Source organism: Oncorhynchus mykiss, chromosome 16, assembly GCF_057628025.1.
Source record: "Oncorhynchus mykiss isolate SJ-2025 chromosome 16, ASM5762802v1, whole genome shotgun sequence".
NCBI classification, from domain to species: Eukaryota; Metazoa; Chordata; class Actinopteri; order Salmoniformes; family Salmonidae; genus Oncorhynchus; species Oncorhynchus mykiss.
The window spans coordinates 55,265,855-55,290,632 of NC_143037.1; the positions used below are offsets into that span (position 1 = coordinate 55,265,855).

The following is a 24,778-nucleotide window of genomic DNA, read 5'->3' on the forward strand; positions in this document are numbered from 1 at the left end:
CCCTGGACAGACCGGGGAGCTCTCCCCTGCAATGGACACCCCCAAGCCCTCATTGCCCTCCTCCAGTACCACACACACCAAGCCCCTCCTGCTGTTTTCACCAATGGCTGCTCCTGCTCTGGACCTCTTTAGCAAATGACAGGAGTGGAATGTAATAGCCTAGTTGCCGTCTCTGTTCATCTAAGTGAGAGTGAGGAGAGAAGGGAAAGGAGTACCTAAAACAATGTGCGAAAAAGAGGAGACCTCCTCTGAGAGTGATCGTGATGAGAAGTGAGGAACTGCCAACCCACAGGAGGATAGACTGTTAAACAAAGACATCTCATAGAACAGGAGTTAAAGAACAAATAGCAGATCCTCAAGAAATTGCAGCAGGATGGCGAAAGCAGAACAGGAGGCAGAGGAGAAAAGGCAAAAGAAAGAACTGGAGATAACGGAAAAGGAAAAGCATTGGGAGCTACAGAGAATGAACGATAAAGAGAGTTTTAGAAAATGGAAGAGAATGAAAGGACAGAGGGGAAAGGGAAAAATAAGCAGGAGAAGAAAGAGGGAGAAAGAGATGCAAAATGCAAAAGATGCAAAAAAAGAGAGCTGAGGAGGAGAAAAAAAACGATTGAACGACGAGGATGAGAAGGCAGAGGAGGCGACAATTAAAAGAAAATGAGCATGATTGTAACGGCTTTCTTCCGTTGAAGGAGAGGAGGACCAAAATGCAGCGTGGTTAGTGTTCAACATGTTTAATGAAGACGATAACCGAGAACACTACAAAATACAAAACAACAAATGTGAAAACCGAAACAGTCCTATCTGGTGCAATGACACAAAGACAGAAGACAATCACCCACAAAATACCCAAAGAACATGGCTGCCTAAATATGGTTCCTAATCAGATACAATGACAGACAGCTGCCTCTAATTGAGAACCAATCTAGGCAACCATAGACATACAAAACTACCTAGAACGGACAAAACACATAAATCCCCCATGTCCCACCCTGACCTAACCAAAATAATAATGAAAACAAAGATAACTAAGGCCAGAGGAAAAATGGCAAAGAAGAGTGAGGAGATGAGAAAATTAGAATGGGAGTTAGAGATGCATAGAATGTCTTACAGGGGAAGGCCATGAAATAAGACTCACCCTTTGACAACCTCTATTTCCAGCTTTTCCTCACAAATCAGATATGAATGTTTCATATTCATCATAATTTCTACAATCCCTTTTGATATCAACCCTTCTTCAATTAATTCCTCTAATTAGCATCCTGATCCTCAATAAATGGTCAGTCATTCAGTCCCTGTGCTTTAACTGATGTACCACTGTGAGAGGTGACTGCAACAACCCAACAGCATCCATCAATACTAGGCACTAAGAGACAGTTCTGGAAGTTAATGCAGTTAATGTTAATGCAAAAAAATGTGATGCAGTTAGTTAGGAGTGAAAATAAAAATGACCAAACAAATACATTGTATTACACCTGTAATCACTTTGGATATGCATGATCATTCTCAATGAAAATCCGCTATGTTGTAAAACTAGTTCATTTAATATAGTGATGAACAACTCTCAATGTAATGAATATGAACAAACCAACACTGAAACTATCTAAAAAGGATCTAAAATGCATCAGTACAACTTCCACAGGGAGGCAGCAGAAACCAGCTGATAACAGACCCACCGCACTGCACAGACGTCAGTTCAACGTCTATTTTTGATTTACATTTGGTTGAGTCGTCAACTAACATGAAGTCAATGTGAAATCAACATAAAATGTCACCATGTCAATTGGATTTAAGTTAAAAGTTGGGTGAAAAAGAGACAGAATTTCCTTACGTTGATGACTTTTTGCAAATCCAATCAGTTTTCCACGTTGATTGAACGTCATCGCTTAGATTTTTTGATGTTGAAATGATGTCGAAACATTACACCTACAGTATGAATACGGTCAGATTGATCCTTTATCGAAAAATCATCTGCAACATCTCACTGGTAGAACATCTCGTCTGTGGTTTTATCAGTGCAGCCATGTAGAGAATCAGATTTTTCATTGGTTTAGATGGGTTCCTCTGTTATTAAGGATTCTGTGTCCATTTGCCCTTCAATTAAAGTGAGTTGGCACACACATGGAAAGAGTGTTACTAAAATATTACGAGTGGGTGCTTTGGGAAATATTCAGATTATTTTGCAAACATGGTTGCTCCTTGTGTATTGTAGAAGCTAGAACATTTTTAAAAAATACATTCCTCCCCACTGGGTAAAACTGGTTGAATCAATGTTGTTTGCACGTCATTTCAACAACATCAAAAATGTATGAGATGATGTTGAATCAACGTGGAAAACTGATTGGATTTGCAAAAAGTCATCAAAGTAAGGGAATTTCATGTTTTTTTCCACCCAACTTTTAACCTAAATCCAACGACTTGGTGACATTTTCTGTTGAATTCAAATTAGTAAATCACCATGTCTGTGCCCAGTGGGTCTTGTTGATTAAAACTACATTATGCAAAATACCATCAAGCAGAATGACCTTGATCTATACTGATATGCTTAGCCACTCTCTACATTTTATATCTAAAACAAACATGTTTACAGTGTGATTACAGGTTTTAGGCAATGTAAAGTAAATGTGAAAATCAAGATGTATATATCGCTGGAGATAGCAACCCAACTCAGTTAGGGTGCTTACTAATAGAGCAAGATCTTTATAGTACAGCAAGCCTATCTATCTATCAATCTATCTATCAATCTATCTATCGTATCAGTATCTATTAGACAGTGCTTTGTAAGCCAAAGGCCTTGTGTCTTGTCCAGAAAGGAGAGAACGAACTGAAGGAGGGATGCAAGTTCAGATGCATTGTTCCTCTATCTCTTCTTCTCCTTCATCTCTCCATCCTTGGCATAGTGCCTGTTGAGCTCAGCAATGTTATGATCTGTGGCCCCAAACCGATGCATCTGAAAGGAAGAAGGAAACAGACACACATGAAAATCTCATACCAGACATTCCCAGTAGCAAGCCAAGAGTGTTAGCTAGTTGTTATGGAAACCCCAGTTGGCACAACCACAACCACACATTTTTGGTGTGGTTACTTTGGGGTCAGACAGTTGTTTCCCAAAAATTATCAGAAGTTTTGGTGACATACTATAAGTGGATCATTGTTGAAATGTAGGCAAAAAAATAGGCTACTGCTCCTCTTCAGATTCAAAATGCTATTCAAAACTCATCCTTATCCAAACAGAGAGATGGCTTGGGTGCATTTAAAAGTGCAAATTCTAGGATCCAATTAGAAATGCCCCCAAAAATGCCATGCCCGCTCCAATTGACCAACTCAACAACTGAAATTAACTGACCCCAACCAGCAGTGCTGAAAGGGTTCACTTCCTAATTCAAAATGGCAGCATGCTGTCCTCTCACCTGAATGAAACTGGGCCATACAGCAGAGGCCCTCCCCGCGTGCCGTCCGGTAGACGGGTGACACACACACTCGGGTGGCGGGGGGCAGGTGTGTGAGGCGTGTGGACAGTGAGTTGGAAGGCAAGTAGAGGGAGGAGCGCGGGGCGGCGGTAGAGCCGTGGATGCCCTGTCCCTCCCAGGTGAGCCAGTAGCCCCTGAGGCCGTCCACGCTGGCTTTCCAGTCCACCTGCACAGAGTCACTGCCCACCGTGGTCAGCTGCAGGTCTGCTAGAGCCGGCCTCACTGAGAAGGGAGGGAGGGGGGGAATAAGGCCTATGTGCTGCATTTATACAGTTCTATGTGAAGTATAATAGTCAATTTTGCATTTCCCCCTTTTAATACTTCAGTTTAAGCTTTAAGGCTAATACCATTCATACCTAAGACCATATCCTCAATGCTCCTTACCCTCCTCAGTGCACACTTTGACAGACATGGCCCTCTCCCGGCCAGAGGAGTGCCGTGCGCTCACGGTGACCAGGTACTGGGTGTCTGGCTGGAGGTTAGTCAGCAGGGTGGAGTTCTGCCCTTGGCCCACAGTAGTCATGTGGAGCTTCCCCCCCGGCAGGGCCATGTACTCCACCTGGAAGCTCTGGACAGACTCTGGCTGCAGAGGACCCCAGCTCACCCTCACACCGTTGGCCCCTGAGTCAGACACCGTCACCACAGTCGGGCTCAACACCTCTGAGGAGACAAAGTGATACAGTTGAAGTCGGAAGTTTACATACACCTTAGCCAAATACATTTAAACTCAGTTTCTATATTCCTGACATTTAATCCTAGTTAAGATTCCCTGTCTTAGGTCAGTTAGGATCACCACTTTATTTTAATAATGTGAAATGTCAGAATAATAGTAGTGATTTATTTCAGCATGTATTTCTTTCATCACATTCCCAGTGGGTCAGAAGTTTACATACACTCAATTAGTATTTGGTATCATTGCCTTTAAATCGTTTAACCTTGGTCAAATGTTTTGGGTAGCCTTCTACAAGCTTCCCACAATAAGTTGGGTGAATTTTGGCCCATTCCTCCTGACAGAACTGGTGTAACTGAGTAAGGTTTGTAGGCCTCCTTGCTCGCACACGCTTTTCAGTTCTGCCCACACATTTTCTATAGGATTGAGGTCAGGGCTTTGTGATGGCCACTCCAATACCTTGACTTTGTTGTCCTTAAGCCATTTTGCCACAACTTTGGAAGTGTGCTTGGGGTCATTGCCCATTTGGAGGACCCATTTGAGACCAAGCTTTAAATTCCTGACTGATGTCTTGAAGTGTTGCTTCAATATATCCACATAATTTTCCTTCCTCTGATGCCATCTATTTTGTGAAGTGCACCAGTCCCTCCTGCAGCAAAGATCCCCCACAACATGATGATGAAACCCCCGTGCTTCACGGTTGGGATGGTGTTCTTCGGCTTGCAAGCCGCCCCATTTATCCTCCAAACATAATGATGGTCATTATGGCCAAACAGTTCCATTTTTGTTTCATCAGACCAGAGGACATTTCTCCAAAAAGTACGATCTTTGTCCCCATGTGCAGTTGCAAATCGTAGTCTGGCTTTTTTTATGGTGGCTTTGGAGCAGTGGCTTCTTCCTTGCTGAGCAGCCTTTCAGGTTATGTCGATATAGGACTTGTTTTACTGTGGATATAGATACTTTTGTACCCGTTTCCTCCAGCATCTTCACAAGGTCCTTTGCTCTTGTTCTGGAATTGATTTGCACTTTTCGCACCAAAGTACATTCATCTCTAGGAGACAGAACGCGTTTGCTTCCTGAGCGGTATGACGGCTGCATGGTCCCATAGTGTTTATATTAGCGTACCATTGTTTGAACAGATGAATGTGGTACCTTCAGGCGTTTGGAAATTGCTTGTGGAGGTCTACAATTATTTTTTTGAGGTCTTGGCTGATTCCATTTGATTTTCTCATGTCAAGCAAAGAGGCACTGAGTTTGAAGGTAGGCCTTGAAATACATCCACAGGTATACCTCCAATTGACTCAATTAGTCTATCAGAAGCTTCTAAAGCCATGACATAATTTTCTGGAATTTTCCAAGCTGTTTAAAGGCAGTCAACTTAGTGTGTGTAAACTTGTGATACAGTGAATTATAAGTGAAATAATCTGTCTGTAAACAATTGTTGGAAAAATTAATTGTGTCACGCACAAAGTAGATATCCTAACTGACTTGCCAAAACTATAGTTTGTTGACAAGTATTTTGTGGAGTGTTTGAAAAACGAGTTTTAATGACTCCAACCTAAGTGTATGTAAACTTCCGACTTCAACTGTATGTAATAATAAAATATATATAAAATGATGATTTACCAAGTGATTTTATTCTAAAGTGGAAGTGAAAGCTGGAATCCTTAACGGGGGAACTGCCACATCCGTTTCTGATATTACAACAAAGAAGATACTACAAACAACCAACACAGTTTTTTTCCCGTCTGACATCATTGCAAGTGCAATAGAACAGCAGCACATGTACAAATTTTACAACGAGGCACAATCTTCCCCAGCTCTACCTTGTCAACAAAACAAAAACAATAACAACGGCCGTGCATTGGACAGTGGTGCTGTTTCCCCTACTGCGGATTCCATCTTCAAGAATTTTTGATATACAGTGTGAGGCCCATGCTGGACACAACCCTAAAGACATCACACTCCAAGTCAACATTGTTAATTGTAACAATGTAAATGTCCAATGTAAACGTGCCACCTCCTCTTACCTGGCTTAGTGGTGAAGGTGACAGAGAGGGGGTTGAGCACCTGTAGGTTGGACTTAGGAGTCAGTGTGGCCATGTATGTGGTGTCTGGTTTCAGGTCCATCAGCCTTGCCATGCTGGAGTCCCCTGGCCGGGTCAGTCGTTGGTAATGACTACCACTGGTACTGGGGCTGGTACCAGGCCCCCTTGCTTCTCTTTCGCTCACTCCTAGACTGGGAGCCGGTCCAAACCGGATCTCATAGTAACCGGTCAAACCGGCCAGAACCGGTCGCCACTGCAGCATGGCGCTGTCTGTGGACACGTCTCGCACCTGGAGCCGTTCAGCCCGGAGGATCTCTGTTAGAGAAGAAACATACTGAGACCGAAGGTCTGGTGGACTGGAGGTGCAATATACACGTCTCGCACCTGGAGCCGTTCAGCCCGGAGGATCTCTGTTAGAGAAGAAACAGACTGAGACCGAAGGACTGAACCACTGGTGCAACATACACCTCCAGTGGAGACTCGTTTCACTTTAAATCGGAGGACGTGCTCATTGTAATGGCTGGAATGGAATGAATGGAAATTTATATTGAAACGATGGCGGTACCATACCATATTAACACAGTGTGCAGATTCCCTTCTCTCACTGGCAAACATTCCTACTTGGATAACCAGAACAAGATGGCAAAAAAGAGAGGGAGGAAAGGGATGAGTTGTGGAGGACACGCCAGTAAGAGAAGAGCTCAGACAGACAGACAAACTGTGGGTTCTCCAATGCATTCACAACTCATGCCATAAAAACCCTTGAAATAGACAAACCAGTTCTGGAGGATACCACTGTAACAAATAGCAAACCAGTATTCAGGTTTCAGTATCAGCGGAAAGGAACCTCAGGCACTCGCTAAAGGAACCCTGGATTCTCCTTCTGTGTCGTAAACAAACTGTATTTACACTCTGCGTCCGCCCATCACTATGCATCATGTCTTAGAGCTACATATGTTTACTGGAAGTGCCTGTGTGTCGCTATGACTGTTACCCTATCTGACCAGAAAAATACCGTCTTGTCTATATATATATATATATCTGTCTGGCACCGTAGGGGGGCACGGTAGAGGGGGCTGGGTTGAATAATGTCTTTATTAATAGTCCCCCCTCTCTCATTACAGTCTAAAACACACGGTCTCTTCTTCCCTCTATGTCCCACTGTCTCTAGGAGTGGGTATGTGATAAAGGAGCAGCACAGAGACATGGATTTGTACAGCAGCACAGTTTATAGTAGAGCTCAAAAGAAGGTGTCAGGTCCATGTTAGTTGCAGTCAATTGTGGAATCAAAATGGACACACACACACAGAACCCCACACGCACTCACCAATAATGGCATCCCTCAGGTCCTCAGTGATGATACTCATATCGTCGATGTCCACAAAGTACAGGTGTGACTCCACAGGAGGGGTGACCACCTGCCGCAGCACCTGGTAGTTCCCGTGGCCCGTGGAGATCACCAGAACGGCCACGCCCTCCTCTCTCAGCTTCTCCATTGGTCCAATCACATCACCCGGCTTCACCCCATCCGTCAGCCACACTAGAACTCTGGGGAGTTCTTCCCTGGCCCCCGCACCACCCCCGGGCTTCAGCACCCAGTCCTTGGCCATCCTGAGGGCCTCCTCTGTGTTGGTGTCGCCCCTCAGAGGCTTGGTGTTCCCCAGCGCCCCCTGTAGGCCAGTTTGGCTATTGTGGCTGTCAAAACCAAACTCAAGGCGGGGTTGGGTGCCCACCTGCAGAAGGCTCACCCTCACCTGGTCCTCACCCAATGAGAATGGAAGGAGGAGCTCGGACAAAAAGCCCAGCATGCGGGAGTAGTCATAGGATGAGACGCTGCCCGAGGAGTCCAATAGGAAGAGGATGTCACCCTCACAGCAGTTCAAAACTGAGAGGAGAGGAAAGGTTACAGGTGGTGGACACACATTCAGTAGATTTTTACAGCTATACGAGAATATAGATACATACAGTGGGGCAAAAAAAGTATTTAGTCAGCCACCAATTGTGCAAGTTTTCCCACTTAAAAAGATGAGAGGCCTGTAATTTTCATCATAGGTACACTTCAACTATGACAGACAAAATGAGGAAAAGAAATCCAGAAAATCACATTGTAGGATTTTTTATGAATTTATTTGCAAATTATGGTGGAAAATAAGTATTTGGTAAATAACAAAAGTTTTCCACCATAATTTGCAAATAAATAAATTAAAAATCCTACAATGTGATTTTCTGGATTTGTTTTCCTCATTTTGTCTGTCATAGTTGAAGTGTACCTATGATGAAAACTACAGGCCTCTCTCATCTTTTGAAGTGGGAGAACTTGCACAATTGGTGGCTGACTAAATACTTTTTTGCCCCAATGTATGTATAGGCTACGGCTACAGATTATCATGCTAATAATATGTGAAAATGAATGAGAATATGCTCCTAGAGATTAAATGTAGCAATATTTACACCTTCTCAGTCTGTCTCTTCCCCCACTTCATGGTGGGTGAATTTCTATAAGCATAGTGCTTATAATACGTGTGTGAGATACACTAATTGTTGTGTATGTGGGAAACATAGTGGTATAGTTAGTTAACCTACAAACTTCCCATAGAGAAGTGGCAAACTCATAGCCACACTTATTTACGGGGATATGTACAGTACAATCCTAGAGCAAAATGAGACGGTGTGGAGCATCTGTGGAAAAACCCACTACCACTTCCAACTTTCTCTCTATTTTCTCTCTCCCTCTGATTCCTTCTCCCTCCCTTAACTTTTTCCAGTGGTCCCCTCCCTGTTCAGTGTGAGTGTGCATGCATGCAAGTGTGCGCACACCCACACACAGAAATGAGTGGAGGAGTGAGAACCAAGTAATTACAGAAATTAGACCAGATCAAAACAAACAAAATATAGGGATGAAGTGAGATAGATCAGAGTAGGGATGGGCGGATGAAGGACGGATGAAAGATGCTGTCACAACATTTAGGAAGACTAGGCCAAATATTCCAGATTTGCCAATTTGACATATTTCGTAACAGTAGCACGAAACATGGCTTCTCATTTAAGGGAGAGGGGTTAGGGGGAGAGAGAGGAGAGGGGGGGAACAGTAGGAGCTATTGGTGGTATAAGGAGGGGTTGGAGGTGGAGAGAGAGAGAGAGAGAGAGAGAGGATAAGGGGGAGGTGTGTTTTTGCAGTTCCATTTGAGAGAAGAGGAAGAATGTGCAGTAGTAGCACATGTGCTCAGAGCAGAAAGAGTGAGGGAGAGAGAAAGAAAGAAAGAGAGAAAGAGAGAGAAAGCGAGAGAAAGCGAGAGCGAAACATGCTAAGTTCGTTGTCCAGCTATGAGTTCTTTTGAAATGCACTATTTTCTTTGGGCCCTTAAAAGTGAATTTCTTCAGGCTTTAATTTGACGCTCGATCTGTGGTGGTTGTACTGACAAGTGTGTAGTGTTGAAGGACGAATTGCAGTGAGTGTGAAAACACTGCCTTTCTCTCTTTCACTCTCTTGCTTCCTAAAGAATTCGCTACATCTGTCTTCTTGTTTGGACTTTGTACTCCTCCAGCTGCCTTAGTGGCCTCCAGGTTAAAGTGCCTATAAACAGTATTTACAGTATGTATGTGTCTCTCTGGTCATGCCTATTGATTGTAAACCAAATATTTGCTTTGTACAGTATTAGATTTACAGTCCACCATGAACAAGTTTGACTAATATAGTAATGGTTACACTGAATGTAAATTATGAAACCCCATAACCTTGATGAGCATGGGAATAACTGACCATAACACTTTAGACCTGTTTCACACATGCATGGAAGCTCACACACACACACCACACACACACACCACACACACACACACAGGTGTGTACTTCAGATTGACAGCCCAGATGTGATAGAAAAGGCCTCATCCACAGTTCTTCTTGATTTAAAACATGATGTGGTTATTTCACCAAGCTGTATCACACCAGGCAGTGATTGGTGAGTCCCATAGGACGGCGCACAATTGGCCCAGCGTTGTCTGGGTTTGGCCGGGGTAGGCTGTCATTGTAAATAAGAATTTGTTCTTAACTGACTTATCTAGTTAAATAAAGGTTAAATAAATAAAAATGAAAAAACATCAGTAGGCTATATGTAAGATCAAAATACATCACAGGAGATGAAACCTGAATAAACTGTGCTTCTCAGCCAGTCCTTAGTATTAAAAGCATTTTTATGTTTGAGTGCGATGCATAGAAAGTAATTAGGCTCTTAGTCAAAACATGGCTTGTCTATAAATGGAAGAGGGTGTGAGAAGTGTAATGTTCTGTACATTATACCCTTACACTGAGTCATAAAAACAGACCACTGACAGATTGAATTGACTCACCACCAAGTTTAGTTTTCACCACTACGGTTATGAGCTCTAGCTAACACATGCATGGTTGTAACAAGCGTTCAGTAATTATTATGGTGTTATAATCAATTAGATGTTTTAATTTACATCACCATAAATCATATGCATAAATACATTTAACATAGCGTTAAACTTCTCATTAAAATCCAGGAACAGGTATCAACATAGGTTACTGTCAAAATTGTAGAAATTCTATGAACAGTAGTCTATGATAAAATTATTGTGCCAATCTAATAACACCATTTGGAGATACTCTGACTGCACCTCTCCTCCCTAGTCTGTCAGTCATGTAGAACTAGGCTATAACATCCACCCACCACCAGAACAACGACAATCACCTGCAAAACTCACCTGCTTCTGGTGCGGAGTTTTGACCACTGGACGACCACAGGAACACGCAAACCAGCATGCAAGTAAATGCAACCCGAACCTTCATTGCAAGGGTTAATTGTGATCAATTCCAGTATAAAGAATTATGACGATATCGAAAGGGCTTCCTCCAAAAAAGTGTCCATTGCCTGGACCGTTGCTCCAAGTGAAATGGTAATCAGGCTTACATTCGAGCTACTAACAGGCTATAAAAAGATTGGAACTTCACATATCCTCACTTTCACTCAGACTTTTCCAGTTTTGTTTCTGTTTTTCTGGAACATTTTATTCTCGTAATATTTTCCCCAGAAAATTGGTTGCTCGGGTATCCTCCGTGAGTTTGTGAGGTAAAAGGCGCTTTGAGCGAACTAGGGCGTGAGTGTTCAAGCCGGTTCTTCGCCCTGACTCCAGTCCCGTGTCCAGGTCCTCCCCTTCCAGTGTTCAATCGTCTTTATTTCCAGTCTTTCAAGAGACTTCGAATAGCAAGAAGCTCAAGAGAGCTCTCGCCAAACGTCATTGCTCTGGAAAGGTGCCCATTTTCTCATAAAGTTTATCTTTACATTTTATGGCGAGTAGTCAATCACGCAAAAAGTGAAGAGTCTTGAAAATGTGAAACATAAAGAAGAATTGTAACTTTAAGCTTTGAAATTAGCCAACGGTATAATTATCTGGATTCTGTACACTTATCCTATTATAACTACGAATTTCAGTTATGAGCCGTTGTAATTATGGATACTTTTATTACCAGAGGGCCACTGACTTTCAGCACCAAAATCATTTTAATGAGAGTGCCTCCTCAAGATGACAGGCCTAATGTAGGCTATATTCTATTTAATGTGTATGTGCATGCTTAGTTAAATATGATACTATAAGATCATGTAAAAAAATCTAAATATAGAATTACAGTATGATGACAGACTGTTCACTGACTGGTGGACAAAAATAATGGGGTCAAGCTCTTGGACTTCAGCATCAGGTTTGCTCAAGTCGTCAAAATAAATTCCATTAAATATTATTTTTAATTGAATTGCATCAGCCTATAGTGCCTCAGGGGAGACTTGGAGAATGTGATATTGGGAAGGGGTCTATATGAGAGTGAAAAGCAGGCAGCTTTTGTAGAGAGAGCGAGAGAGAGAGAGAGGTGAGGAGGAGTAGGAATAGGGTAGAAGACGAAAGTGGGAATTAAGAGAAGGAACAAGCCACTTGGCAAAAACTGGTTGAATCAACATTGTTTCCACATCATTTCAACAAAATAACTTAATGTGAAGAAGTTGAATCAACATGAAAAACTGATTGGATTTGCTAATGTATGTAAGGGAATTTTTGATTTTTTTAACCACATTTTTACCTTAATCCAGTGACATGATGAAATGTTTTGTTGATTTCACATTGAATTCAGATTAGTTGACAAATCAACCAGGTGTCAACTGAAATCAAAACTAGAGGTTGAAATTACTTCTATGCCCAGTGGGAAAGGTCTGATGTCTAGAGACCTCGGTGCACCACATTACCCAAGCTTATTTCCATTGTAACAGAACACTCCACCACACACCTAGTAATTAAACACTGAGTCAGTAAAATATAGGGGCTGCTCTATGAAAGATAAGGAGTTTACCCTTTCCAAAAATAATATTGTTTTGTTTGACCAGCCTGGTCTCATAGACTAGACGTAACATAGTAAACATAAATCTGGGACATTCAAATTAGTATGAAATGTTACTTTGGTATGGTTACAGAAGACAGATGGTTACTTAATGCAAAAAAATGAAATGGGGGTGGTTGGTCGGGGTGGATGGATGGGCATAGAATGCGAAAGTCTAGAAACCCAAAGGTTGCGAATTCGAATCTCATCATGGACAACTTTAGTATTTTAGCTCATTAGCAACTGTAACTACTTACTACTTTTAAACTATTTAGCATATTAGCTAACCCTGCCCCTTAACCCTAACCCTAACCTTAACCCTAACCCCTAGCTTAGCTAACGTTAGCCAAACCGAACTAAAATTAACAACCCCCCCCAGTCTGGTCCACTGTATAGCACACTGTTTATCTCAGCAGATGGGAGTCCTGCTCTTTGCACTGTCCAGTAAGCAGTCAATCAGTTAGAAATACCCACCTGGAATAACTTTGTATTGGTATGCGTGTACTGTATGTGTGTGTGTGTGCGCATATGTGCATCTACGACATGCAGGTTTTGACTAATGGATCAGGTGAGTGTCTGTGCTGTATGCAATTCACATGACATGTTGTTACAGGGGGACCAGAGTAAGGGAAATCATTTCAATCGCACACCAGTTCATTTTGACACATTTCTATCTTCTCTCAGTAAGCACAGGTTACGCAACCAAACTGGCTATCTGTTTTCACTTATTTGCACATACCCTAGCAATCTCTGTGGAAGAGTAGTTGTGCTCCTCTGAGATTCACATGTCTTTCTGGAACAGTGTCATTGAAATCGATTGGGCAAAGCTGCAAAGAGAGGTTAGTTGACCATTTTTGGCAGTGGACAAGGCAATAGGAATAAGGGAGGAAGGGAGGTGAACGAGTAAAGGAGGTGGAGACGGACAAACGGATGACAAGTCCATTACTGTATGACACTGCTCAACCTTCACAGTGTGACAACATGGAAACACAGACACACAGCATTTCGTGAGTGGAGGGACCTATTTTGTTAAATTCTGAACACTTCAAGTTTACACAACTATGCACCATTTGTAATTGGGGTTTATACAATCTCTTAACACTTTGTCAGCGCTCCTGCTGTTATTTACCATTAAAACTGGCTCCAGTGCTTCTGGCATCACATCACAATGGAAACACAATTTCAGTAGTAAAGACAATTCTCCACATCACTCATTGCCAGTTTTTGTACCTTCCTTCGCGAATTTGAGGAATTTTAGGTTTATGCCATGTTTTGTAGAGTTGTAAGAATTAAGAGGTGGAGTGTTGACTTTCTCCAGGCCTTTCTAGGTGAAACAAACGGCAGCGCAAAGATAGGAGACAGGCGATGAATGAGAGGAGAGATTGAGCACCTATCTGATCAGGAGAAGTAAGAGGGAAAGTGGGTCAAAGGGAGATAAAATATGAAAGAGAAGAACAGGGCGATCTGATAGGCCACAAAATAGACCAATTATTAATCCCCCAATCTGCTTGATGTCAAAAGCAAACCCAAAGCATTCACACTCACAGCCCATGCATGCCAGGCCTAGAACACTCATGTGTAAGCTCATGCACTATTTTTGATTTGGACACCAGACATAAATAAAAGTAAAAATAAGTTAGGAGGGGGAAGTCAGAGAGGTTTCCCATCACTGGGCTGTGTTGAACTTAATTGACCAAATGTCCAGTGTCTTCCTGACATGCTGTGATCCTTACTTTCCTGCGTCACTGGAACTTCCTGCTCTTCATGGGGTGTGCATCCTGCCCATTGCTCATCATGCGAACTTTGTTACCACATAGATGACTGTTTTATGGGGGGTTCTAAATAAGCCCCTCAGGACAAAATGGCTGACCAAGTGCAGGATATTCTACCATGCTTTGAGAGCCAGACAGCCAAACTGAATCGAGCTCAAAAGGAAATGATTCATCATAAGACCTCCTAAACAAATATGACAAGTTACATTAAACACAACATACTGTACATTGCATGGTACCTTTGACTTAGATCATGGATATGTCAAACATCATGTTGAACTTAGGGAGGAAAACATACTACACTCATCTGTGCACCGTCTTCATGTGAATTAATGATTCAACTACAAGATTCAACTAGCAAGGATACACATCTGTTTTGCTATTTTCTGCACTGAGTCTTTCCCAAATTCTAGGGGCCAACACCCTCTGTGTAACATTTAAAGTTTCCATAGTGAAATATTACAGTTTCCCATATTGCCAAGATCGACTAATGGAAGTTCTCTCTAAAGCTGTGCTGGATTCTCCAGAGGACTGATCTGAAAATAGCCTTATTGTGACATGGAATGGTGGACTGTCATTAGAGTTGGTGTTCAATGGGGTCATCGTAATGAATGGCTTATTTGGAGAGAAAAAAACTTATTGGGGTAAGTTTTGCACAATTTACACTGTGCCTTTGGAAAGTATTTTGTTATGTTACAGCCTTATTCTAAAACGTATGACGTTTTCCTCATCAATCTACACACAACACCCCATAATTATAAAGCAAAAACAGGTTTAGAAATATTTGCAAATGTATTTTAAAAACCCCCCGGAAATATAACATTTACATGAGAATTCAGCCCCTTTACTCAGTACTTTGTTGAAGCAACTTTGGCAGTGATTACAGCCTTAAGTCTTCTTGGGTATGATGCTACAAGCTTGGCACATCTGTATTTGGGGAGTTTCTTCCATTCTTCTCTGCACATCCTCTCAAGCTCTGTCAGGTTGGATGTGGAGCTTTGCTGCACAGCTATTTTCAGGTCTCTCCTGAGATGTTCGATCAGGTTTAAGTCTGGCCTCTGGCTGGGCCACTCAAGGACATTCAGAGACTTGTCCCGATGCCACTTCTGCGTTGTCTTGGTTGTGTGCTTAGGGTCGTTGTCCTGTTGGAAGGTGAACCTTTGCCTCAGTCTGAGGTCCTGAGCGGTCTGGAGCAGGTTTTCATCAAGGAGCTCGCTGTACTTCCCTCCGTTCATCTTTCCCTCGATCCTGACTAGTCTCCCAGTCCCTGCCGCTGAAAACATCCCAAAAGCATGATGCTGCCACCACCATGCTTCACTGTAGGAATGGTGCCAGGTTTCCTCCAGACGTGACCCTTGGCATTCAGGCCAAAGAGTTCAATCTTGGTTTCATCAGACCAATTAATCTTGTTTCTCATAGTCTGAGTCCTTTAGGTGCCTTTTGGCAAACACCAAGTGGGCTGTCATGTGCCTTTTACTGAAGAGTGGCTTCCATCTGGCCACTCTACCATAAAGGCCTGATTGGTGGAGTGCTGCAGAGATGGTTGTCCTTCTGGAAGGTTCACCCATTGCCACAGAGGAACTCTGGAGCTCTGTCAGTGACCATCGGGTTCTTGGTCACCTCCCTGACCAAGGCCCTTCTCCCGAGCTCTAGGAAGAGGTTCCAAACTTCTTCCATTTAGGAATGATGGAGGCCATTCTGTTCTTGGGGCTCTTCAATGCTGCAGACATTTTTGAGTACCCAGATCTGTGACTCAACACGGAGCTCTACGGACAATTCCTTCGAACTCATGGTTTGGATTTTGCTCTGACATGCACTGTCAACTGTGGGACCTTGTATAGACAGGTGTGTACCTTTCCAAATCATGTCCAATCAATTGGATTTACCACAGGTGGACTCCAATCAAGTTGTAGAAACATCTCAAGGATGAGAAATGGAAACAGGATGCACTTGAGCTCAAATTTGAGTCTCATAGCAAAGGGTCTGAATACTTATGTAAATCAGGTTTTTCTGTTTTTTGTTTTTAATACATTTGCAAACATTTCTTAAAACCTGCTTTTGCTTTGTCATTATGGGGTATTGTGTGTTTATTGATGAGGAACTATTTTTATTTCATACATTTTGGAATAAGGCTGTAACATAACAAAATGTGGAAAAAGTCAAGGTGTCTTAATGCGTTCTGAATGCACTGTATCTACTTTAAATAACCAGTTCAAGAGTTATGACAACTGCTTTGTTATACATTTTTCTTTACATTTTGCACAGATGTGATTACAATACTAATGCTATTCTATAATTGTATGTATAAACAGAAAATCGCAATGATTTCTGTACATCACTATTAAAACTAACTTTGTTAATAACAATTAATAGGAAGTTCATCAGCCAAATGCAATTTTTTATTGTATAGTGACTTGAACGTCCATTCAGTAGTTTGTACGTGGGTAAAATAAACAGTATTTTGTTCATTAAAATGTGGAATACTAAAGCCCCGTTATTCAGTAACCATGGACCAAGGTCAGTGTCATTTTTGTATTATTTATGTATTTATTTAACCTTTATTAAACTAGGCAAGTCAGTTAAAGAACAAATTCTTATTTACAATAATGGCCTACCGGGGAACAGTGGGTTAACTGCCTTGTTCAGGGGCAGAACGACAGATTTTTACCTTGTCAGCTCAGGGATTCGATCCAGCAACCTTTTGGTTACTGGCCCAATGAGTCATCCAATTTCAGAGACAGAGTTCTCCAAGCCCTTACTCCCAAGTTCTATCATACAATCTGGAGGAAAAGAATGCAACATTAAATTGTAACACAGCACCACAAGCGCTCACAAACCCCTTATCTTGGTGCAGAAGTGTTTATATCACTGTTTACATTAAAAAGGATTCCTCATCTCGAGCTGGCCGTGGGGCCACTCTCTTTCCCTCCACCTAGGCCCACCTCTATCCTTCATTTTCTATTTTCTTCTCAAACACCACTGTGCTCATTTCCCTTAAACTCTCTCAATTCTTCATTTTCTCAGACCATCTTCCAACCATACTGTGTGAGTTTTTCCTCTCTTATTTTAGGTATTTTTATGTGACCCTGTTCTCTCACATCTCGTACTCTCAGTGTATTTCCCAGCATGCCTTGGCCTTGGTCGAATGCAGCTGCATTCTCCATTCCTTCCTCCCTTTGTGATATCATGAGTTTACTCTTCATACCCCACACACTCCCTTTGTTTCACAGCTGCCTTCCACCCTGAGTAACACTCATCAATACACAAAACACACACAATTCACATATGTGCAAATTTTAGTTTCCATTACATCCGTGGGACCTATGTACTCACTAGTCACCAAAGCAAAGATCTGCTAAGGTAGTCTGAGTTGGCCATTGTGTTCTCCTGATCCAGGTGCAGTAGCTGGGGGGGGGGGGGGGGGCTAAACTATATGTGTTTGTGAGTTTCTGGATTGAGCGGATGCAAGAAAGGGTGGGTTTGCTTTATGATACCTTTGATTGGTTGCCAAGTTCTCCAACTCCCTCTCTGAACTTGCGCTAACAGATTCCACTGCGGATGTACATACAACTCCACATCTCCCTGAGTTTAACATAACAGTAGTGTGACCTCATTCAGTGTGTGTGCGTGTGTGTGTGTATATGTGTGTTTGTTTGTTTGTGTCTGTGTTTCCATCTTGTGGAGACATACAGCAGTGCAAACCTGTACTCATAGCTCTCACAATATGTGTAAAGCACTTATTAATGACAGGGAGATGACAGTTGATGTGCCCAGTTCATCCTGCCTGTTAACACAGTCATCTATTATTAATGTTTTCCTCTTATTCCACTCATTTATCTTCTCCCTTTTCTCTCTCCCTCCCTTCCTCTGTGCCGTAGGGTCAGTTGGTGAAGCTGCCTGCCTTATTTTCACTTGTCAATGAACCAGAAGGAGGCGAAAAGAGTCCTCACATTGTCTGTCAGTGATATGCTACCGGGGGGGGGGGTGTGTTACTTTGAACTTTGAACTTGTCTGCATGAACACTGCTTTCTACCGGTCAATGAGTCACCTAAGGCTGAGGGCACATAGAATGGAAGCGTGCTTCATATAGCTCAGACGCATGGGAGAATGGATGGTTTACCTGGGGTTATAGATAAAGGAGACAGAGTCAGTAGAGTTCCAAGGTTAAGGGGTTGTTTCCTACAAAATCAAGATGGGATCAGTGGGACGTACTGTGTGTCAAGAAATATAATTAATTGGCAAAAATTGTTACAGTATATAATGCCAAAGTTGTTTCGCAAACGCAAACTTCATACATAGGCTACATATACTGTAACAATCCCTTATAACAGCGATTAGAACTTTATTTCACTGTGTTGTATGGCTTTCAGATGTTCCTTTTAGCCACCAAGTCAACACACCTTTTTTTTCTTGCAACACCTAAAAGTAAATGGGCCTCAACCCACCAGTGGGTCCTTTGGGAAACACTGACTTCGTAATGTCACCAGTGAACCACATCAGAACATTTCTATTTGCTGCCACATATTGTAAGTCAATATAATCCATTTTTCCAGAGTGAAATGGAACATTTGTGAACAGAGCTATTTGAACAATTGCCAAATAGAAGCATTTGTTTTACTCAAAGCTGCCGTTTTTCCTTTTATTCCTTTCAACATCAGCTGCAGCTTGATGGTCCTTCTGAACAGCTGGCATGGGACGCTGTGGAGAAAGTCTAACTGAAGGTCACGGTCAATGTCTAACAACAGCTGTGTGAATCAAGCACGCCCTTGATGTTTGCCAGTGCCGTCTTGTCCCATCGACTGCGCTATAGAAAACTACACAATGATTACCTGACCAACACAATGCATGGCCAGATACATGAAGATTCAATTGAATGCTGCACTGCACATAATTGCAGGGCAAACATGACATTTCTTGCTCCACAACTTCTTTTCACCGACTACAGAAATTCTAACCTTATCCCCAGGCTCAGTTGCTACCGCATATGAGAGGACGAGATTACAGCAATTCTAGTTGGATTCACTAGAAAACATTTCACATGCCCCTTATTCTTATTGTTCTACTTACTTATTTACTTCACTTGTATACTAATGATTTGTGTCTACTAAATAAAGAAATGTTTATGATACAAGAGAGACTCAAGACTGGAAAGACAGTGTAAACAGGATGCCTTTCAGATAGGCAATAGTCAGCATCCCAAATTACATCCTATTCCCTATTTAGTGCACTACTTTTGACCAAAGGCCTTTGGGCCTATTGGCCCTGGTCAAAAGTAATGCACAAAATAGGGAAAGGGGTGCCTTTTAGGCTGCACACTTAATATGCAGTACGTAGGCTGGGGACTCCACTCTGACAGGATATTATCTTGACAGAGTACACAGGTTGTAACATTTTCACCACATGAAGGCCTTGCTCTTAATCCACCCACATGTACTTTCCTGTCTTTCCGTTGTCATTATACAGATCAGATGCACTCAAGATGTGCCAGGCCCACAGACAGTGCCAGGCAAGAACTGGTGAGACAGAGAGAGAGATCAAATCAAATTTGATTTGTCACATGCGCCGAATTCAACAGGTGTAGACTTTACTGTGAAATGCATACCTACAAGGCCTTTCCCAACAATGCAGAGTTAAACAGTAAAAAAATAAATAAATAGTAACACAATAAAACAACAATAACGAGGCTATATAGAAGGACTACCGGTACCGACTCAATGTGCAGGGGTAAGAGGTATGTGAGGTCATTTAGGTAATATGCACATGTAGATTGGGGTAAAAGTGACTAGGCAATCAGGATAGATGAAAGTGTTTCTATGTGTGTGTGTGTGTGTGTGTGTGTGTGTGTGTAGTATATGTGAGTGTGTGGGGAGAGTCCTGTGTGAGTGTGCATAGATTCAGTGCAAAAATGTCAGTGCAAATAAAAAAGGGGGTCAATGCAAATAGTCCGGGTAGCCATTTGATTAACTGTTGAGCAGTCTTATGGCTTGGGGTTAGAAGCTGTTCAGGAGCCTTTTGGTCCCAGACTTGGCACTCCGGTACCGCTTGGCGTGCGTTAGCAGAGCGAACAGTCTATGACTTGGATGGCTGGAGTCTTTGACAATTTTGAGGGCCTTCCTCTGACACCGCCTGATATAGAGATCCTGGATGGCAGGGAGCTCGGTCTCTGTGATGTACTGGGCCATATGCACTACCCTCTGTAGCAATCTGCGGTCGGATGCCAAGCAATTGCTATACCAAGAGAGAGAGAGACTTATGAAAATGGTAGATATTCTCAAAGACACATACAGAAGTCATACAAACGTATGTACAATCAGACTTGAATTAAGAACATATGGAACTATATAACATGAAATAATAAGGGTGTGCTGCATTATTCCATGAGGAGACTAATGCACGTTACATGTTATAAGTTGCAGTAATCGTTGTGGCTTTCTGGGGCAACAGAGTGTGAATGTGATGTTGATTTTATTTTCTGTGTGGCATAATCCATTATACATATGATCTAAACAAATTATACTTTCACCCTTACTAACCATCCCGTTGTATTACTCTTGCTATGATCTTGTCTGACTGCGCTTCGCATCAAAATTAAATATAGAATCGGCTTTCTGTTTCACAATAAAGCCTCCTTCACTCACGCTGCCAAACATACCCTCGTAAAACTGACTGACCTGCCGATCCTTGACTTCGGCGATATAATTGACAAAATAGCCCCCAACACTCTACTCAGCAAATTGGATGCAGTCTATCACAGTGCCATCCGTTTTGTCACCAAAGCCCCATATACTACCCCCCCACTGCGACCTGTATGCTCTCGTTGGCTGGCCCTCGCTTCATATTCGTAGCCAAACCCACTGGCTTCAGGTCATCTGTAAGTCTTTGCTAGGAAAAGCCACGCCTTATCTCAGCTCACTGGTCACCATAGTAACACCCACCCAAAGCATGCTCTCCAGCAGGTATATTTCACTGGTCACCGCCAAAGCCAATTCTTCCTTCAGCCGCCTTTCCTTCCAGTTCTCTGCTGCCAATGACTGGAACGAATTACAAAAATCACTGAAGATGGAGACTCATATTTCCCCCACTAACTTTAAGCACCAGCTGTCAGAGCAGCTCACAGATCACTGCACCTGTACATAGCCCATCTGTAAATAACCCATCCATCTACCTCATCCCCATACTGTTATTTATTTTTGCTCCTTTGCACATTCATCTTCTGCACATCTATCACTCCAGTGTTTAATTGCTATATTGTAATTACTTCGCCACTATGGCCTATTTATTGCCATACCTCCCTTATCTTACCTCATTTGCACACACTGTACATACACAATAGAAAAAGTCTGTTGGTTTATTCCATGTGTGACTCTGTGTTGTTGTTTGTGTCGCACTGCTTTGCTTTATCTTGGCCAGCTCGCAGTTGTAAATGATAACTTATTGTCAGCTAGCCTACCTGGTTAAATAAAGGTGAAATTAAAAATCTAAAAATGTAAAACATACACTAAGTTGACTGTGCTTGGAAAATTCCAGAAAATATTTCATGGCTTTAGAAGCTTCTGATAGGCTAATTGACATCCTTTGAGTCAATTGGAGGTGTACCTGTGGATGTATTTCAAGGCCTACCTTCAAACTTAGTGCCTCTTTGCTTGACATCATGGGGAAATCAAAAGAAAATCAGCCAAGAGCTCCACAAGTCTGGTTCATCCTTGGGAGCAATTTCCAAACACCTGAAGGTACCACGTTCATCTGTACAAACAATAGTGCGCAAGTATAAACACTATGGGACCATGCAGCCGTTAAACCGCTCAGGAAGGAGATGAGTTCTGTCTCCTAGAGATGAACGTACTTTGGTGCGAATAGTGCAAATCAATTCCAGAACAACAGCAAAGGACCTTGTGAAGATGCTGGAGGAAACGGGTACAAAAGTATCTATATCCACAGCAAAACAAGTCCCATATCGACATAACCTGAAAGGCTGCTCAGCAAGGAAGAAGCCACTGCTCCAAAACCACCATAAAAAAGCCAGACTACAGTTTGCAACTGTACATGGGGACAAAGATCGTACTTTTTGGAGAAATGTCCTCTGGTCTGATGAAACAAAAATAGATCTGTTTGGCCGTAATGACCATTGTTATGTTTGGAGGATAAAGGGGGACGCTTGCAAGCCGGAGAACACCATCCCAACCGTGAAGCACGGGGGTGGCGGGCATCATGTTGTGGGGGTGCTTGGAGTGACTGGTGCACCTCACAAAATAGATGGTATCATGAGTAAAGAAAATGATGTGGATATATTGAAGCAACATATCAAAACATCAGTCAGGAAGTTAAAGCTTGGTCGCAAATGGGTCTTCCAAATGGACAATGACCCCATGCACACTTCCAAAGTTGTGGCAAAATGGCTTAAGGACAACAAAGTCAAGGTATTCGAGTGGCCGTCACAAAGCCCTGACCTCAATCATATAGACATTTTGTGGGCAGAACTGAAAAAGCGTATGCGAGCAAGGATGCCTACAAACCTGATTTGTGTACAGCTCTGTCAGGAGGAATGGGCCAAAAGTCACCCCACTTATTGTGGGAAGCTTGTGGAAGGCTAACCGAAATGTTTGACCCAAGTTAAACAATTTAAAGGCAATGCTACCAAATGCTAATTGGGAATGTGATGAAAAAAGAAAAGCTGAAATAAATCCGTTTCTCTACTGTTATTCTGACATTTCACATTCTTGAAATAAAGTGGTGATCCTAACTGACCTAAAACAGGGAATTTTTTACTAGGATTAAATGTCAGGAATTGTGAAACTGAGATTAAATGTATTTGGCTAAGGTGTATGTAAACTTCCGACTTCAACTGTATGCACGCACTACTTCTCCATTTAAATGTTGTATTTTTTTTTCTTCATTTCCCTTCACCAATTTTGACTATTTTGTGTATGTCCATTACATGATATTCAAATAAAAATTCATTTAAATTACAGGTTGTAATGCAACAAAATAGGAAAAATACCAAGGGGGATGAATACTTTTGCAAGGCACTTTATATCAAGATGAGCCTAAGTTACTATGTAAAGGGACAGCTGAGACTAAAATGAGTACGACCTCCTCAATGCCTTCCTAGACAAAAATGGTGTGCTCAGGGTGGGAGGAAGACTTTGTGACTCCTCTCTTCCTAACTCAGTCAACCAACCTGCAATCATTCCTAAGGAACACAACATCGCAAAAATGATAATTGCTCACTACCATGAAAAGGTCAAACACCAGAGTAAAGGCCACAACATAAATGAGATCAGGTCAAAGGGCTACTTTATCCTAAGTATCAATCAGGCCGTAGCCTCATCTACACCAATGTGTGACTTCTAGAAAGCTCAGGAGACCCACAGAAGGGCAAAAGATGGCTGATCTCCCTCCAGAGCGCATGGACTCATCACCACCCATTACATATTGCAGTATGGATTGTTTTGGCCCATTTCTCATTAAGAAAGGATGAAGACTGCACAAAAGGTATGGCCTTCTCTTCACCTGTTTTTGCTCTCGTGCCTTAGACCACCACCCAAGAGTGGCGCAGCAGTTTAAGGCACTGCATCTCACTGCTAGAGGCGTCACTACAGACACCCTGGTTCGAATCCAGGCTTTATCACAACCGACCGTGATTGGAGTTCCATAGAGTGGCGCACAATTGGCCGAGCGTCGTCCGGGTTTGGCCGGTGTGGGCCGTCATTGTAAATAAGAATTTGTTCTTAACTGACTTGCCTTAGTTAAATAAAGGTTAAATGTAAAAATATATATGTTGAAATGTTGGATGACATGTCTTCATTAATGGTCTGCGCTGCTTCATGGTCATACGTGGTGATGTTCGTCAGATTAAATCTGACCAAGGAAGCAACTTTGTTGGAGCCAAAAATGAACTGAAGGAAGGGCTCAAGGAAGTTGACATGGACATGCTGACTGCCTTTCTCGCTGAGAAACAGTGAAGTAGAAGAAGTATCCTTAGCTCCACACTCTCTCTCTTCTGGTAGACTAGATGATTCTTCTTTACAAGCCTTCTTCTACAAAGCAATGTCAACTCACTCACCATTGACAACCTCAATGATCCAAACAGCCTTGAGCCCTGCCACTGCCACTCACCCCTAATGACGTGTCAGATCACAATGTCTGTATTTGGACTTTTATTTTCTTTGTACGACCTTTCAATCCTCACTGTATATTTGACAGTGTGACTTATTTTGACAGCAGGTTTTTTGCCTTCTCTGCTCATTGGGTATATGGGAAACGGGTGTGAGAGAAAAAGGAACATTTACTAGCACTAAAGCACTTTCAAATGTAGGTCAATAGCCAACTAATGCTTATCTTAAAGATTAACTGGAATGAAAACCAGCATTTTAGGGATTGGGAAAGCATCAATGTACCAGAATCACTGTAGGCCTAAAACACATGTAACATTA

The 24,778-nt window shown here is 42.3% G+C and overlaps 1 protein-coding gene across 1 annotated transcript; it reads right to left on the minus strand.

Moving 5' to 3' along the window:
* Positions 1-718: 718 nt before the first annotated feature.
* LOC110492250 (von Willebrand factor A domain-containing protein 1) lies at positions 719-11,734 on the minus strand. Its single transcript, XM_021566397.3, has 6 exons — positions 10,914-11,734; positions 7,516-8,073; positions 6,171-6,503; positions 3,855-4,130; positions 3,411-3,692; positions 719-2,950 (listed from the first exon to the last, which is right to left on the minus strand). Exons 1-6 carry the CDS (start codon positions 10,996-10,998, stop codon positions 2,922-2,924), a joined length of 1,563 nt encoding a protein of 520 aa, XP_021422072.1. The 5' UTR covers positions 10,999-11,734; the 3' UTR covers positions 719-2,921.
* Positions 11,735-24,778: the final 13,044 nt, after the last annotated feature.